General features: G+C 41.6%; 1 protein-coding gene and 1 long non-coding RNA gene across 3 annotated transcripts in view; one reads left to right on the plus strand and one right to left on the minus strand.

The window, feature by feature from the left end:
* LOC148333192 (uncharacterized) overlaps window positions 1-9,072 on the minus strand; it is a 50,480-nt gene extending 41,408 nt beyond the window's left edge. Inside the window, exon 1 of the long non-coding RNA XR_015844249.1 lies at window positions 8,843-9,072. This is a non-coding gene — a long non-coding RNA (uncharacterized LOC148333192). The remainder of the gene's footprint in view (window positions 1-8,842) is intronic.
* Window positions 8,669-16,789, plus strand: part of alcama (activated leukocyte cell adhesion molecule a) — a 46,851-nt gene continuing 38,730 nt past the window's right edge. For both annotated transcript variants that reach the window (XM_088300799.1, XM_088300800.1), the window contains exon 1: window positions 8,669-8,958. In XM_088300799.1, the coding sequence (XP_088156925.1) occupies window positions 8,892-8,958 (67 nt within the window). In that variant the 5' untranslated portion in view covers window positions 8,669-8,891. The remainder of the gene's footprint in view (window positions 8,959-16,789) is intronic.

Consider the following 16,789-nt stretch of genomic DNA (forward strand, 5'->3'; position numbering starts at 1 on the left):
TATTGAACAATATTATGTATAGATTTCTATTGAAAGTAGCGTTTCAAATGAGGTAAAAAGGAAAGTTAACCTCATGAAGCAAGTCAGACTGTCCTGTCACTGGTTCTGCACGACACATTGCGGTGTGATCAGATGTCAGTCGACTGGAAATGTCGTTAAAGATACACAATGTAAAATGATACGGAATAGTGTGCAGGGAACTCATACATCCATAGCTGTAGTTTGAATTCACTTTTCTTCACGGAAAAAAATAGGAGGTCAAGGCACTCGAGAAGGTTAATGTAAAATTATACCTCTCAATCAGTGTCAATCAAAAGCGGCCATTACTGTATATTTTAAAGGCAGCAGTTTCTTACTCTCGTTAGGCTGTCAAGTAGCATTTAACATTGTGGCGAATTAATTTACATTCCAGAGCACTGATTTACGCCGCTGGTGTTAGCAAGAAATGGTGCCTATTGATCGCCTTCAAAATGAGAACACAGTGGATGCAGAAAAGAGGGGCTCAAACAAAGGAATTCATTTAGTTTCTCTTGGTGCAAATGTGAGGATCAGTTGAGAGGGAAAAGTTAGGCTCTGCGAGAGAACAATGAAATCAATAAAAGACATACTCTTTGCAGAAAGGGAGGTAAGTCAACATCGACAGCAGCCTGCTCCCGCACTCAATCGGATTAACTAATGAAGCAATTATCGACCCAGTCAGGGCTGCTAGCCAGAGAGCAAAAGTGGTCATTAAGTGGATCCTCTCCTCCCTGAGACACTCTCAAAATGTCAGGGTCACTCTCTCTGCTGCTTAAGTTGACCAAAACCCGTTCAATGCTGGTCAACGGGGTGGGGACTAATCAGGCAATGGGGGCAGAATGCAAAAGCCTCCAAACGGCCGGGTGTGGAACGGTTGTGGGGTGAGGGAGATATGCGGGTGGTCGGGGGTTAGCAACCAAAAGCAAAGACACAGTGACCACATTTGTCTTTGGGATGACATAGGAGTGCAATTATCTACTATCTAGCATTTAATGTTACACTTCAGCAAATCATTTGAGTCGTCATCTGTTTCTTGGGCTTTTCTTGTGGGGTGTCTTTGAGATGCCAACCACAAGAGGGTATGTATGAGACAGGAGGACAACTGACATGATAACCAGAACTGGTTCTGTACTTGGAAACAAGAGCTCGCTTCTGACTACTCAGTATGACCGGGTTGAAGGGACATCAGTAAGACAAGTTCTGAAGGGAAGTCAGTGCTGAGTTATGAATTTAAATATATTCACACAGTTGTAAAAGGTTTAAGAATGTTAAAATAAAGGATTCCCTTGCCCTCGTCTTCCTTAAAAACTATGCATGTAGTACCTGTGTTTTATTTGAGCTTGCCCATGTTTTTGCCTCTCTTCAGGTACTCCGGTTTCCTCCCACATTCCAAAGGTTCACTGAAGATTCTAAATCAGCGACTCCCAACCAGATGCCATGGCACACTAGAAGTCATTTCGAGGGCAGAAGCTACAGGAAATCTGTGAATCCGCCAGTTGCAATTCATACAACAAAATAAGCCATGGCCTTCTGCAAGTTTTGTGTTCACTTAAACTAACCCAGATTTTACACTAAGTCAATTTGAGAGTCACAACTGGACCGTTGTCTTTGTCTTAGAACAGCAGGCATTTGGCTTCGCTTCTCACCAGAGGTCTTCATCAGTTTATGGAACAAGGTTTGGTGGATAATGTCATTCATAATTTCTTTCTCAGGCCATTGAATCGATCACATTAGCCTGGCTGGTCTGTCCTAAACAAGCCTTGTTGCATGAACTGATGAAGCCTTCTTCGATGAAAGGTATATTGTCTTCTCAGACAGATAGAGCAGTCCGGTTGCGATCGATTCAATGTTCTCACTGAGAATGATATTGCAGAGGTGTGCATTCCGTACCAGGGACGGAAAGACAGACGGCCATATTGGGGGGCGATGACGGGAAAATTCGTCCCTGTATTCGTCCCTCATGCACTGTGTGTATGGAATTAGAAATATTTGCACTCAGAGCAGAATGAAATCTTGCAACACTGGCCCTTTAACTGGGAGTTGAGCATGCATGTGGAGGCAAGCGGTTGGTCAAATTATGAAACCAGAAGTGGGTCCCCGTAAGATACCGTATTTTCCCGGCTGCAAGCCACTACTTTTGTAAGCGACATAACCAATTATTTATGTATGAAATTGACTGAGGATGGACTCGCAAAATTGGGTAATGTCCATCTTTGAGAAATTGCCTGGATGAATGAAAATACCCACACACACATTTAATTTGAGACTAAATTCAAACGATCACTTCTTCAGTTGTCATACGAGTTATCAAATTTTAAATTTAGAATGTAAAATGGGTGCTTTGGCGCATTGCATGGTGGAAAACACTGCTCTTAATTGTCCATTGGTATGAATAGGAGTGTAAATTGATTGTTTATAAGCTTAATATGTGCATATCTGTAATTCCGATGTAAAGTCAATATTTATCTCTTTTCCGGTTTTCATAGTCAAAAAGAACATTTCAGTTATCTGCAACAACATTTTTACTATCCACGATTGACATTTCAGATATCCACAGTTATACTCTTTTTATGGCAAAGAAAAGATATCATCCGATGCAGATATCAACTATGCAAATCACAGATGTCGACAACTGAATTGTATTTCTGTAATTGTAGTTTTGCGATATCCACAATTTGATTGTGCCGTTTCATAATTCATTATTAAAGGTGAGTCATACGGTGCGTGTATATTTGATAGATGATAGATCAGGGCTTACCAACGTGATGCCCACTGGCAAGGACAACCACATGAGTGAACCGCGAGACTCTCCTAAAAAATAGATCACCAGTGATGGAACATTGTGATTTTCTAGGATTGTTGTCGACGTGAAAATTCTTTTGAATATTTGTCAAAATAAAGTATTGCATATTGAGCTTAACTGTTTCCTAATTACTGTGCAAAATCCTGAGCATGACCAGTTTCTAAAAATGGATATAAATTATTTATAAAAACATAACATTGTTCAATGTAATCTAAGCAAAGTTTATATTTATGATTAGTGTTTGTGTATCACACTGCCCTTTGAATTAATCAGTGCCCAAGAAATAACTCAGTTTCATAAAGGTTGTTGACTCCTCAGGCAGCGAGACAGTCAGACAGATAGATGGAAATATTTTTTTCTGCTCTTGTACACTTATTGTGGTTGTAACTGGGTCGTTCTACCTGCTGCCAACTTGGGTTTGTGAAACCATTAATACAATGTTGTTATTTCAAAACCTGGAGAACACATACTGTATGTAAATTAGATGCGTAACATGAGCCTTTGTGTGTGTGTGTGTGTGCATGTATGCGTGTGTGTGGATTAAGGGAGTTGTTTCATATTTCCTCTGTGAAGGTACGGCACTTGAATGTCAAAAAATCCGGGCTGTCATTCCCCCCTCTCTCCTTGTCCGTGGCAACGCCTGTTTGTGTGCTAGCCGAAGCAATGTCACAAGATGCCTCACAACGTGTCAAAATGAAAGCGCTCACTCTTTCATCAAATGATAGACAGCAGGGGCACCGGCACTTCCTGCTACACGACATGACGTATTGTAATTCATTATTCCGTATGTAATCTCTTCCAGCAGCCACGGAGCGAGAGAGAGAAAAAAAAATGCTCTCCTGTGAATACAAACCAACCTGCACCCGCATTTGCTCCTGTCATGGGAAGTTTTAACACAACAGTCTGGTTGATTCACGGGGGAAGACATTTTGTTTTCACATTTAGTCCTTTTTCCTGGATTCCCAATTATGAGCAAGATGTTTGGTAATTGAACACAAGGCTTCAGGCCCACTCATCAGTCATTTGCTTTCACCCACACAGAAAAGAAGCAAATAGTCCCCCCCCTCCCTGTTTGTCCCCCTCACAGTGCAGCCAGGCAGGAAAAATATTGCTTTGCAGTTAACTTCTAATCAAATTGCATTAGCTTTTCGCAGCCGGTGCCCTTACTCCATTTGCACACACCATCACGAACCTAGATGAATTTCACAGCCAGGGTGAGGCCCGCTGACTCGCCCCCGCCCACACACGCACGCACACAATGTGTGACCAGACGAGCATGATCATGCAGTAGCGGAGTAAATCATTCCGTCTGCAGTGGCCTTAAATGACATTTTCAGTAACTTCTCAAATGGAACCGTTTCACTTTCAGAGGAAAGCGTCATTGATTGTTCTTTGACATGGGAAATGTGGCAAGAAAGCACACAGGATGCACATAAACTAAACTGAATTGGAGCACGGCCCACAAAAATCAAGTCAAACACAACTTCGTTCAAAGATCCAGAATGAAAGCAAAACTAAATTTCCCACTGAGATCAATTATATTTGGAAAAGGTTTGGTTGGTCTTAAATAACTTTCACGAACTGTACAAGCAACATTTTTATATTCTTAACAGACAGGATGAATTGAGGTTAACTGGAACAACCATCCAATATCTATTCATTTCCTGTGCTAATCATCACTATGTTGCTTATACTATTTTTTCAGCAGCCCCATTTCTGGCCACCATATAGTCGGTGATTGCCATGGATGTCCAGACAGATTTTTAAGGCATCAAAAAAAACAATTGCCAAGGCAGTCAATGGTGTGAATGAGAAACCTTGAAGAAATAAAGTTGTATTGTAATGTATTGTAAAATTTACAACAAAACCTGTTAGTGGCCCAAACTGCGCTTTTGCTACACCTTTCACAACGGTTTCCTAAAGTGTCCAAATCAAAGAGCTTAACTGCTCTGGTTAAGATTCCCAATTAGCCAATGGGAAAGGGAATTTAAAAACATTACAAAAAATAAAGGCAGTAACAGCACTAAAAACTTAACGTTACATCCCACATCTCTTAGAAAATGTTCCAAAAAGACACAAAAAATCAAAAGGAAAATGCAAAACCCGCAGGGAGGATGAAAGCGCTATCAGACACACAACCTTTGTTGTTAAGACTTATCAGTTGAGTAAGGATAAAAGGATGAAAGAACTCATCATTTTGTAGCGATCCAAAAGAAAAGACAAGGACTAGAGACATCATTAGATGAGCTCAAGTGAAGAGGCTCGGAGACACCACTGGTATGTGAATACTACTTTTTTTTATTGAGTCTTTTTGCAGCTACTAATTGTTGGACAAGGTTTAAAAAGATACTGCATGGTCGTTTATTTTTCTTTGCAGCGGGGAAAACTCATTTGCAAATACGACATTTTGTAACTTTAAAAATGACTCATTTTGTTTCCAAATTAAAAGCAACTAATCAACTCAAAGATTATCAATGAGTCTTCTTTCATGAAGGCTGGCATTCGTTTGGGTATGTTTATTGTTTAGAGGGTGATAATGCAAGGATTTGTCCATTTTTTAAAGTAAACAAGGTCTCTAAATGATTATACGATTATCAAAAGTAATTGCTGAATAATTTGATAATCCATTAATTGTCCATTGATCGTTGCAGGTCTGCATATCAACGCTTTGTTAGGCATTCATTTTGAAGTTGGCCATCACACGCAGCGTGTTACTGTAATAATATCATAATAAGAACAATCATTGTGGCACCTGGCTTGACTTGTCGTTTAGCTCAAAATATCGAAATTTAAAAAAAAAAATTCGATCCGTGCATGTTGTGTAATTTTGACTATCAACTTCCCAAACCTACCTTTGTCTTCATTTTGAATTCTGTAATGGAATTTGCATCGCCAGGACTGAGCTGCCTTGTGTGTAATATGACCACACACACACTGTCTTAAATATCCTTGCCCGGAGGTCTGCGTAAATACCCTTTTCATAGCAGACAACGCCCAAGAGTGGCAAGTGATATTTTTATCCAACACTGTTAAAAAAAAATGTTATTTTACAGTTTGCTTTTTTTTTTTACTCCTTTTAATTGCTCACACTAGCATTGTTAATGAGCAAACAGGCAAGTTGAACCTTGTGACATCACTTCCGTAAACGGGCGAATGTGGAATAGCCCATTGGATTGGATAAATCAATATTTTCCCAGCTAAACTAATTAATTACTACAAATCAAGCCAAGTCTAGAAATTCCATGCAATCAACAACAAGCTCGTTTGTTATAATTATGCCGAAAATAATTGATGTCCAGCGTTTAATTCAATATCCGTCCAACTGCAAATTTTACAAGCTTTAGTCAATCAACTTTGATGGCTCCACTTTTCAGAGGAAATTCTTTATACGGAAAATAATTATTGTGGCGCCATATGAATGTGCTCTCTGAAGGAAAATAGTCAAAAGACATGACCCGTGCGCTCAATTATTAATTAGCTCTGAATTATTCATATGGAAATGTCTTTGTTCTGATTAACGTTGAACTCACATCCTATAGAGCCTAATTACCACGCACCTTCTGTCAGCTGCCTGTAGGCACAAAACGGCTATGTGATACTCAACCCCGTTTGTATCCATGTGTGTGTCTGTGCGTCTGTGCACACCAGGTGCTCAACCACCCGCCCACACAACCACGCCTGCTCTTCGGAAACAAAATAACGCCTCGATGACATAATTCCGAAGCTACAGTCAGCAGCCACAACATTAACTAAAACCACACAATCAGTGACACCCAGTTCACGAGAACCGCCAAACATTCAATCTATTGTAACAATATTGTGTTTGTAGCTCACGGTGGCATCTCCGTTGTACTGTTTCAAAACTGTGAGTTGTTGCTGTTATTTTAATCTTTATCAAGTAGCCAAATATGAAACTGAGGACAGCTGGTAGTTTGTAGGTTGAAATTTCCAACCTGAGATGAGCAAAAAATGCACAATGAAACGCCTTAGCAAACTTCCATAAAAATACATTCAGAAAAAAAAAAAAATCAATTGATGACTAAAGTGCATGACCTATTCTACTACTACCCACACTACTCTTCTCGTGGATCGTGTTCCATTGACGTTGTTTACGTCAAAATTTGTAGGGCAAGTGACGCCCTTTGAAAAGTCATGGTAATTTTGAGTCGTCGACTTGAAGATCCCCTCATGAAACTCAACAGCCAATCAGAGAAGTGGTTCCCGCAGTAGTTGTGGACGACAAATGAAATTATTTTTCTTTACTCTTATTTCCAGGTGTTTTGGACCAGATTTATGGGTGATCTTTTTTAACAACACAAGAACTCAATTTCTATGCAGCCTATGATAAAATGACCAATTTGATGGTTTTCCGTTGTTTTGAAATGTCACTGTTTCGATAACCGCGAATACTGGCTGTCACGAGTAATGAGCTCGTTTTTCCCCCTTTGGCATCTAATGGAGGAAACGAAGGGAGGGATGGAGCAAGGCGTGATTACTGCAAACACTGATGCCTTTTTTCTGACAGTGGGTACTTGTTAGCCCCAAGGACAGCATGAGGTGCCCACAGGTCTGTTGTAAAAATAGCTCATCTGTGATGGGACACGTTTACTAGGATGAATTGTTAACGGTTAGTTATGAAAACCGAACGTGATTGAACACTCTAAATTGTCCCTCGGCATTCACATGCATGGTTGTTTGTCTTTGTGACCCCTGCAACCAGTTCAGGCGGATGTTTGGGGGTTGTGGCCGTTTTTTTGGCAGGTTAAGACAAGGTAAGTGACTCATAAAGAAAATGTTGCAAGTTTGAGTTCAAACCATCGTGTAGACAACTTATCGCAGCAAGCTCGGGTTGTCCACTAACCTGTTTACAGGGTTCGGTCACGTGAAGTTTACAACGCGGCCCCCCTGAGATGGATGAAAATTCATGAAATATTGCCGTAACATTAATCAGACTACCGTGTTTGGACTACTTATAATATACCATATTTGGACATATGGGTTTCCTGCCTGACAGCAATGACATATTGCTGAGCTGTGGCCCACTTGACGTCCTAACCAATGGTAAAAGGCACCAGGCTACAATCTGTTCTGTCACTTAGCAACCAGCGCTAAATATGGACAAACTTGCGCCGAGTTGCTGTCATCTCTGTTCCCGACTCAGCAGTGATTGCCGACAAAGTCAAGTCCAGTGTCCAAGTGTCTCATTTGGGACGTTACATTTTTATTCAGAATCTCTTCTCCTTTCATTCCATGTTCTGACTGTCGACTGTATTTTCTAATAAATATATCGCTCCTCAGCCGGGAAGAGATAAATTCACTGCACGTCACTTTTGCTGGCGAAATTAACAAATAACATAACCCAAAGCACCTCACAGGCACACTTATCTTGAAGATGCAGTGTGTTTTTGACATCGAAATGACAAGTGGCAGTAATGGCGGTGGTGAGGGATGGGGGGGGACCAACTTGTCCGTTTGAATGGCACTACACCGCCTCGTTCAATTTCATATTCTGGCGGTTTGCATTCCCGCCATTGAGTGTGTGTATGTGTTGCAGATGTTGATAAAGCGAAAGCGGGAAATGTTTGAGATAAGTGTAAAGGGGTTGAAAGGAAGGGTAGGAGGGGAACATGATGGGGGGGCGGAGGTAAGAGGGTCTCTGTGTATAAGTGTGGGGGGTGTGGGGAGCGAGGAAGAAGGGTACTTGTTTGAAGGGCGGTGAAGCTGGAAGGGGTAAAGTATGTGTATGTGTGTGAGGGGGGGGGTAGTGGGGGGTGGAAGGAGTGAATGGGGGCGTGGTTCGCACACAAAGTGCCCCCCTTTTCCGCGAACACTCCCCCTCCTCTCCCCGGTCCTTTTCTCTCTTTCTTCACTGTTACCTGTTCCAGCACAACTGGCTGCAGCTACGTACCCCCGCCCCCACCACAAAAAAAAGACCAAAACTGACTTTCAACGTTTTGCAGGATCCCTTAAAACAACTCCCAACGACATTTTCACCAACAACAACTCGCCGTGGGAACCCACCTTCGTTCTTTTCTTGCCACTCGAGGACCCCCGCGTGAGACTCGCCAACATGCACTTGTTGTCTGCCGGCTGCCTGGGCTCCCTAGTTCTCCTTCTCGGCAATTTTCTCGGCCAAGGTAAGAAGTGTTATTCATTTATCCTTCTTCTTATTATTATGATTATTATTATAAGTAGTAGTAGTAGTATTTTGCCATTTCAAGACGTTAAATGGTGTGCTCCCGTAGTTTGTGTCCCGACTTCCGTGTGCTCCCGCCTGCTTAAAGAGCGGACAATCCCGCTTGTCGCGCGCGCAGGTGTCAACGAAAACTTAATAGGCAAACCTTTTTTTAAATTTTTTTATTATTAACGTATATTTTTATTTTAGCCACCTCCCCCTAAAATGTGTGTGTATTTAGCTATTATTAACTTGAATTTAAACCGCTTGATTATATCTAATGTGCCTCCCCACCCACCCACCGCACCCCCCCATCCCTTGTGCGATTCATTTGGTTTCCGGATTGGCTTTTTGGGGCATGTACGCATCACCAGTCCAACACAGAAGGCAACTCATTAGACTCTTCTTTAATTTATTAGGGATGAGCAACATATGGTCCCGTGGCTATAGACTTTACACACAAAGCAGCCACACAATCACTGAGCACATAAACACCATCAGTGATTTTAATAATAACCATTTTCATTCATTTTATTCCCCAAAAGTGTGTTTATTACTCTTGGATGACTTGCATAGCGCATGACTTGTTGATGCCGACCATGTGACGGCTCACATTTGTGGCTACTGAACTGTATGAGCATGAGTTCAGGCTATGATTTCACCTCTGGAGCCTCTTTAGTTTCATATGGTTCCACTCGTGTTTAATACAGCAGGATAGAGCTTCTTGCACATCATGTCTTGGATTATGATCAGAGGCTTTGACGGGACTGGCTTTGATAGTTTCACAAAAAAAGTCAGAGGGCTCCTTTGGCGCAGGTTCTAATGGGCTGGGAATGCAGCATGTGGTTATGGATGCAGGGACTGGTTCTTCGGCATCTGCTTTTTTCTTTCTAACCTGGTTCCTCGCCTGCAGGCCAACAGGTAGCAAGGGTTGTGTTTTCCCGTCCATTCATTTAATAAGCAAAGGCTGCAGAAGCTCCGGGGCTGAACTCGCTGTTCTGACCTCAGCCATAGTCACAACACAGCTGTTTATGCTGGAAATTAACCCCCATGTAACACCTACCACTCCATTTATTTGGGAGGAAATGAATGACTTTCTTTGCACCACCGTGCCATGCCTCGCATCATCACTTGGTGGAGAAATGCACTGGGTCGAGGTCAGACTTTTATGGCCCTTCCTGCTGCTTTGTGTGTGTGTGCGTGCGGGTGTGCGTGAGTGTGTGAGTGTGTTTAGGAGTGATGGTATAAAAGTGTGCACACAACAGATGGTCGCCTGCTCAGTCCGGCTTGAGGTTCCTTTTGAATGATCACAGTGATGTGTGTCAAGAAGTGCAATACCTCATTTGAATAAAGGAGTTTGGACGAGAAATCACATCGGTACTTGACAGCGATTAACATAAACTCAGCAACCAGTGTTGATTGCGAGTGAACAGATGAGAGCCTGGGCCATTTCAGTTTTTGTGAAGTCCTCAGGGATGTGCTAAATTTATATATATATAAAAATATTCATCAACAATTGGACAAGCTTTTCTTGATTATGAACATTTATGGGTTAAGTGTGGCTTTATTTGTTTTTAGACTTGAATGGCAGACCGTATCAAATGCTGTGGTGGACGCTATACGGCACACGGTCCATATGTTTCCCACCCCTGCTCTCGCGTCTTTGTGCTTCACGCCCACAGAAAAAGACAAACTCAGCCTTAAATCTCTCCAGGAACAGTCTGGAAAGATGTTTTTTTTTTGTTCACTCCCTCATCTCCACCCTACCCCCAACCCACCAAACCTCCGCCTACACCCCACCCGCCCTTCCCCTCCCTTACCGCAGAACACACAGCCATCCTGCGCTCGGTGTCACAGCTGGTATTACTTGTCAAGCAAGTGGGGCTCTTCCACCACTAATGGACTAAGCTGAGTTGGGAGGGGGTGGTGGGGATGAGCGACTTGTGGCGAGGGTGGGCTGGTTTCACCCACCCACCCAATTTACCTGAGATGGATCCACTCTTTCATGTCCCACCCCGGTCCCGTCCAGACTTGCGCGCCAGGATGTCGGAGGCTCCTCTTAATTGAAGGCTTCATAGCATTGTGGACAAGTTGTGTGCGGCTGTGCGTGCGTGTCACATCTTGTCTGCTCTCCACAAGAAAGCAGATGGGCCCCCTCCTCAAATCTGCCTTCCTCCTTCCCTCCCTAAAAGACCTGAAAACTATCCCTTTGTGGAAAATTCACACCCATCCCTGACAAGTCTGCCTGGTCTTTGAGTAAAAAATGCTGCATCTGTACTTCACTTTTTGCCATTCCTGCTCTTAAAATAGGCTGCGCGTATCAGCGTGCTAGTCTTGTCTTCTTGGGTGCCTCAGCCAACAAATAATTGGCTCTGCGACTCTATATGCTGGTGAACCATAAAAGTCAACCAAATTCGCTTACTGAATTCAATTTGTTCAGATTTCACCCCTTAAAAAAACAGCCCTTAAGAAATCATGGAAACTCAATTAATGTTTTGTAGGATAAATTGATTAACCTTTAGAGCACCAGTAAGCCTTTATTAGTTCTGTGATGGCCAAATTTCCAGAATATTCAGATTTTGATTATTATTTTATTTTATTACTTTTTTCAAAACATTCTCAAACTAGTTAAAGTTAGATACGAAGAATTCATTATCTTCAACGTGAGTTAGGAACGTATCAAAAACAGTCTCGTTGCAACCGTGTCATGTACTTCACCTATTTGGACATTCTCAACTGTCATACAAGAATAAAAATAAGATATTGGCTGTCATTTTATGATGAAAAGAAAAAATCCAAATTTTGAATCGGGAAAAACAACAACCAGTACATGTGGTTCTCGGTTAACGACAGATTTCCATTCTGACTGGGGCTGAATGATTTGATTTGAGACTGAAACCGTGATCTCACGAAGCAGGTCGCACTAACCAGCGCTGTGCTGATTTTTGAAAAAATGTCGCCCGTAGTCCCGGAAGTGATTTATTTATTTATTTATTTTAAATCAATTTAGCTTTGCTATCAGGCAATGCTTTTATTGACATATAATCTGACATTTATGGACAAAGAACTTGTGCATTAGTACAAAATATCAAACATTTTATGGGGTTTAAAAAATGCATTTTCACATAAGTACAAAATTATATTTGACGACAAGTAGTTTTTAAAAACTTGAGACACTACAGCGCCCCCACAAAACATTTTTAGTGTACTTGTGTTATTACAGTCATAGCTTTTTATTATTTTTGACGCTATAATGGCATTTTCTGTCATGTTTGTAAATGTCCCTGTACATCGTGAAGAAAATCGCAAATGAAATTGTAAATTGTACGACAACTTTGAACGTGATGAGCCCTCTTTAATTGAACCCCATGTATCCTTGGGGATGTTTTATCTCAATTAACTAGCTCCCATTTTTCTTCACAGTCTGTGAATGTTTGTGCGTGAATGAATTGGAGGTGTTATGTGGCTTGTCTTGAATGTCGACGGGCGAGTGACGGCAATGCCATTATCTCTCACAGAGAAACACAAAGCCGCTGAGATGGGAGAATGAATGTCACTCTATGGATTGTTGTATTCATCTTGTGGGTTTGACGCATTGAAAGGCCTTGAAACTTCTTGTCAAGTCACACACGATTAATGTCACGTTGATGAGTTTGTTAGTCAAGGTTACGCACGATATACAGAACTGATTAGTGAAGAGCTTTGCTTTTGTTTTATTTAACGAGTTTTCCACATCACATTTGGACGGAAGTCTGCCATTTTAGTTCAAGTGCAATGGGAATGGAATGTCTGTGTTGAAGCGACTGCCTCCAGCGCGCGCACCATTTATCACGTTGTCGCCTTCACTCTTTCCAAGAGCGTCAATTTTGCGGTAGGGGAAGCATGCATGCTCCACCCTAAACAAGAACTGCAAATTCAGACGGGTACGATCCCGCAGTAAATTGAATAGAGCTCAATGAGACTTGACCTTATTTCACTTGGTGGCGGGGGGGAGATGGTGGTGAGGGATTTTGGGGGGGATGGATGTCAGATTTCATGGCAGAGCTGGATATCACACCCAACCTTATTTAAATTCTGGGGTGCCTACCGAAGCTTTACTGAATATTAATATGGGTCTAAAATTATGTAATCTTAATGTTAAGCAGACTTCTTTGGACTCCATGTAAACGAAGTACATCGCAGAATCACATCATTATACTTTATAATTGTCAGTCTCCAATTTGCCAAGCATAATTTGCTGTCGCCTGAAACTGTCGCCATACTTGTTATTAAAGTATTTACACGTTGCTCATATGTTCTGCAACTGGACACGGAATGTATGTGTAAGGCTGGCAAATCAGTACCGATTGTCGTAGTGTTTGGAATATTCGGATCGTGATCATCAATGATGTTGACACGTATGCTGTCCTTATATTACCGAGTGCCCAGACGTGCAGTATTGGCTCTGATGATGATAGATGTCGATAAATATTGAATTTCTGTCTCATGTGAATGAGACCTGATTCTAATAACGATACCAAATGTGATATTATTTATTTTATCTTTTTCTTTCCAAAATGTACGCTGCTATGCTGCACATTTTAGTGTATCCACTTGTGGAAGTGTGTTCATAGCTTGAAACATACCGTCTTAATGAAACTAATGAAGAAAATTAACAATTAATTTTAATTAGTTCTTGAGAGTGGAATGACATTGATTGCGTTGACGGGTCTATGGTACATCTTTCTGTAAACGACTCTTTTGTTTTCATTGAGAATACAAAAACAGCACTCGATATTTTCCACAATTGCCATAAATCATTTCCGCACAATCCACCACACAAGTTAATCGATCGTGACACCACTCCCTGTTTTTTTAGTGTTTACTCATCTTCTATTATGTTTATAATTTCCCCAAATACAGTCTTTGCTGACAGTCTCCCTTAATTATGTTGTAATCACAGTCATTTGTAGCAGAGAAGAGACTGCCCGCGCGCGTGGCGGCTGTCAATTTTTGAGCCATAATGGTGAGCGGTCTCGCTATGTGAAAATCACTTTAACATTTAAGAGCCCACCTGCACCAAAATAGTAACTTTGACTTAATGCATGTTCAATTCGGACGTGTACTGCCTTTGTGTGCAGCCCTGGAACACTAACACACTTGCACATGTTGTTTTTTTTTTGCTTGTTTTTTTTCACGCGCCACCCCCACATGCGCACACACACAGCCAAACAGGTGGATGGTGCAGGCGTGTTTGTTTTAGTGGCCATGGAGGGCCACGTGTGTCTCTATAGTTCCTGATTTGTGTGTGCAGTTGTTGGAAGCAAAGCGCTCTGTTGCCATCACTCACCATGAGATACATGACTCTCGGCTTTCAACTTTTATTGTTTATGATTTGATTACAATTCTGCCAAGAGCAGTGAAGACGGTCTTGCTTGCTGCTTGTTCACAGGCGGAATGGAGGAAAATGAGCTGCAAGAAAGCAAACGCTGAACTTACTCTGTCTCGGCAGGGAGATGTACGATTAACGCTACCTTGAGAGAATAAAAAAAAAACAAAAAAAAAAGTAAATGTTTCTCAGAGAATAATTAAATGTAAAAAAAAAAAAAGGGCTCTTTTGTTCACACACAGTAGTCTTGCACTCTGAATTGTCAGTAAAACAGCAGCAAGTGAATCTTGATTACACTTCGATGATTGCCTCCACCCGCTTTTGGAGCTTTGCTGCGGGTCACATTCACTTTTCCTCCCCACATTTTAATCCCGTTGAAATAGCCTCTTCAGGCATTCAATTTTGCTTTCATTTGCCTGTCAGATGAAGATGGGCTGCTTTACATTGGCACCTGCCTAACGTGCTCGGCTTTTTTTTCATTGAGACTTGGTTGCTTCAATACATAAAAGAGTTTCCCAAACCTTTTCAGGGCAAGACAGATATTTGCTTGCAAGACTTGAAAATGATGTGAAAATACACAGCATTGACATTGATTCTTCATTACTGCAAAGCCTGTATGATGGGCATTAAAATGACATTTTACTCTTACCCAGAAATAAATATATTTACATATTTTGGGATTGGGCAGCATCGCTGTAAAGTAGTGATCTGTCAAAATCTGTTTTGCTGCTGATTCTGTACATCTGTACTTGAACTCTGACCTGTAAAAAGCCTCCGATACTGACACTCAATACTAAATAGTTTGGCTGACCACGAAACGTTCCGCTTGGCGTGGCTCAGTGGGTGAGTGGTCGTTTGCAAACGTAGCGGTGGTGGGTTCGATACCCGGCTTTTGCGACCATGTCGAAGTATCCTTGGGCTTAGTTTAATTCGTTTGTTGACCCCAATTGGAACTCACAACACTTATATCAACTTTTCTTCTGTATTTAAATGAATGGAAACATTATTCATCCATTAATCCCCCCAAAAAATGGAAAATAAATGTTACGGAAATTATTATTTTTTTTTTTTAAATATTGGATGTTTTGAATTCGAAAGTTCTTAAAGCTTAAATCCACTTTGAGCTGTATCCTCCATTGTGGTGCCAAACCGAGTAAGATTACCGCGCACTTGCTATTTCTCTTATTTTGGCCACGGGCTCTTCTTCTCTGTGTTGTGCAAAAATAATGGTTTATTTGTTATCTGAGGGAGGGGACCAGAGTTGCATTGTTTCTAAAATAAAGGCTGAGAGTTCACGCCTCCCTGCTGCAGCGCTGCCTTCTTTATGCAGGAACTCTCCCATTGACATGCAGAAAGGTAGAATGCCTGTGTTTTGGTGAAGACCAAGAAATTGGGCAGGCCTTGTTCCAGAGACAAAAAGTGAGGTTGCTTCGTCTTTTGTCATTGACACAGCCCCCCTTAGCTTTCACTAGATTCCTGCCGACTCCCGCTGACTGTATTGTCAAGGAACCTCTTTTCAAGCAAATAAGAGTATGATGGCGACTTCTTGCTGCCGCTTCTGTCTTTGTCATTAATATGGAACAGCACACACCCCTCTGAGAGGGGCACACACAGCCGCCGGCTCCTTGTTTCTGCGCTTCATGTGCAACCTGACTTTGGCGGTGGGTTTTGGGAGGTAAAAAAAATAGTGAGAGCACTCCTCCAAATGAAAAGCTTGGTGGTCACACCCATCTCATAAGCGGATCTCAGTTGAAATTCTCCATTAGAGTCATTGCCGTGCTTTAATGAATTCTTTGAGAGGGCTCCATTAGCTGAGATGAGAACTCAGCCACCTTGGAGAATGATTGCAGGGTCGTGTGCTTTTGTTTTTTAAATTACACATAATGAATGTCTTTTTGTCATTAAAATGTTCTCTTATAGATTTGTAAAGGCAAAGCGGGCGGTAACATTTGGTGTTGTTTGCAGCAGGGGGCTCTTATTTACTCATAAAAAGAGGTCAGCGGCGACTCTCGGATGTTCATGCACGCAAGCTCATAAAGTCATTGAGACCAATGCTACGACTATTGTATCAGACCTTTATTATCAGTTTGGTTGAAGGAAGTCACTTGGGTCAACGAGCCTCTTGTGCTTGAAAGTGAAGCTTTCATTCAAACCCTCCAGCCCGTAAATGAAACGAATGAATGAAATAAAAAATTTCAGAAGCAGTTTTATTTGTATGAGGTGCAGTTGTTCATATGGAGTCACCCTTTTCACATTCCACGCTATAATATCCGTGACTTTGAATGTGCGTGGATTAAAAGGTTGGAATTGGTGAGTGATGTGGGTGTCAACGATTAATAGAGAAGCACAGGTTAGGGAATGGCCATTACCTGGCATCAGTTGTGGCCTGAGCAGCTTGTGTATGAACGTGACTATTACATATTTA

This window comes from Idiotropiscis lumnitzeri, chromosome 7 (genome assembly GCF_059441095.1).
Source record: "Idiotropiscis lumnitzeri isolate Australia: NSW breed Sydney's pygmy pipehorse chromosome 7, RoL_Ilum_1.0, whole genome shotgun sequence".
In the NCBI taxonomy this organism is placed as follows: Eukaryota; Metazoa; Chordata; class Actinopteri; order Syngnathiformes; family Syngnathidae; genus Idiotropiscis; species Idiotropiscis lumnitzeri.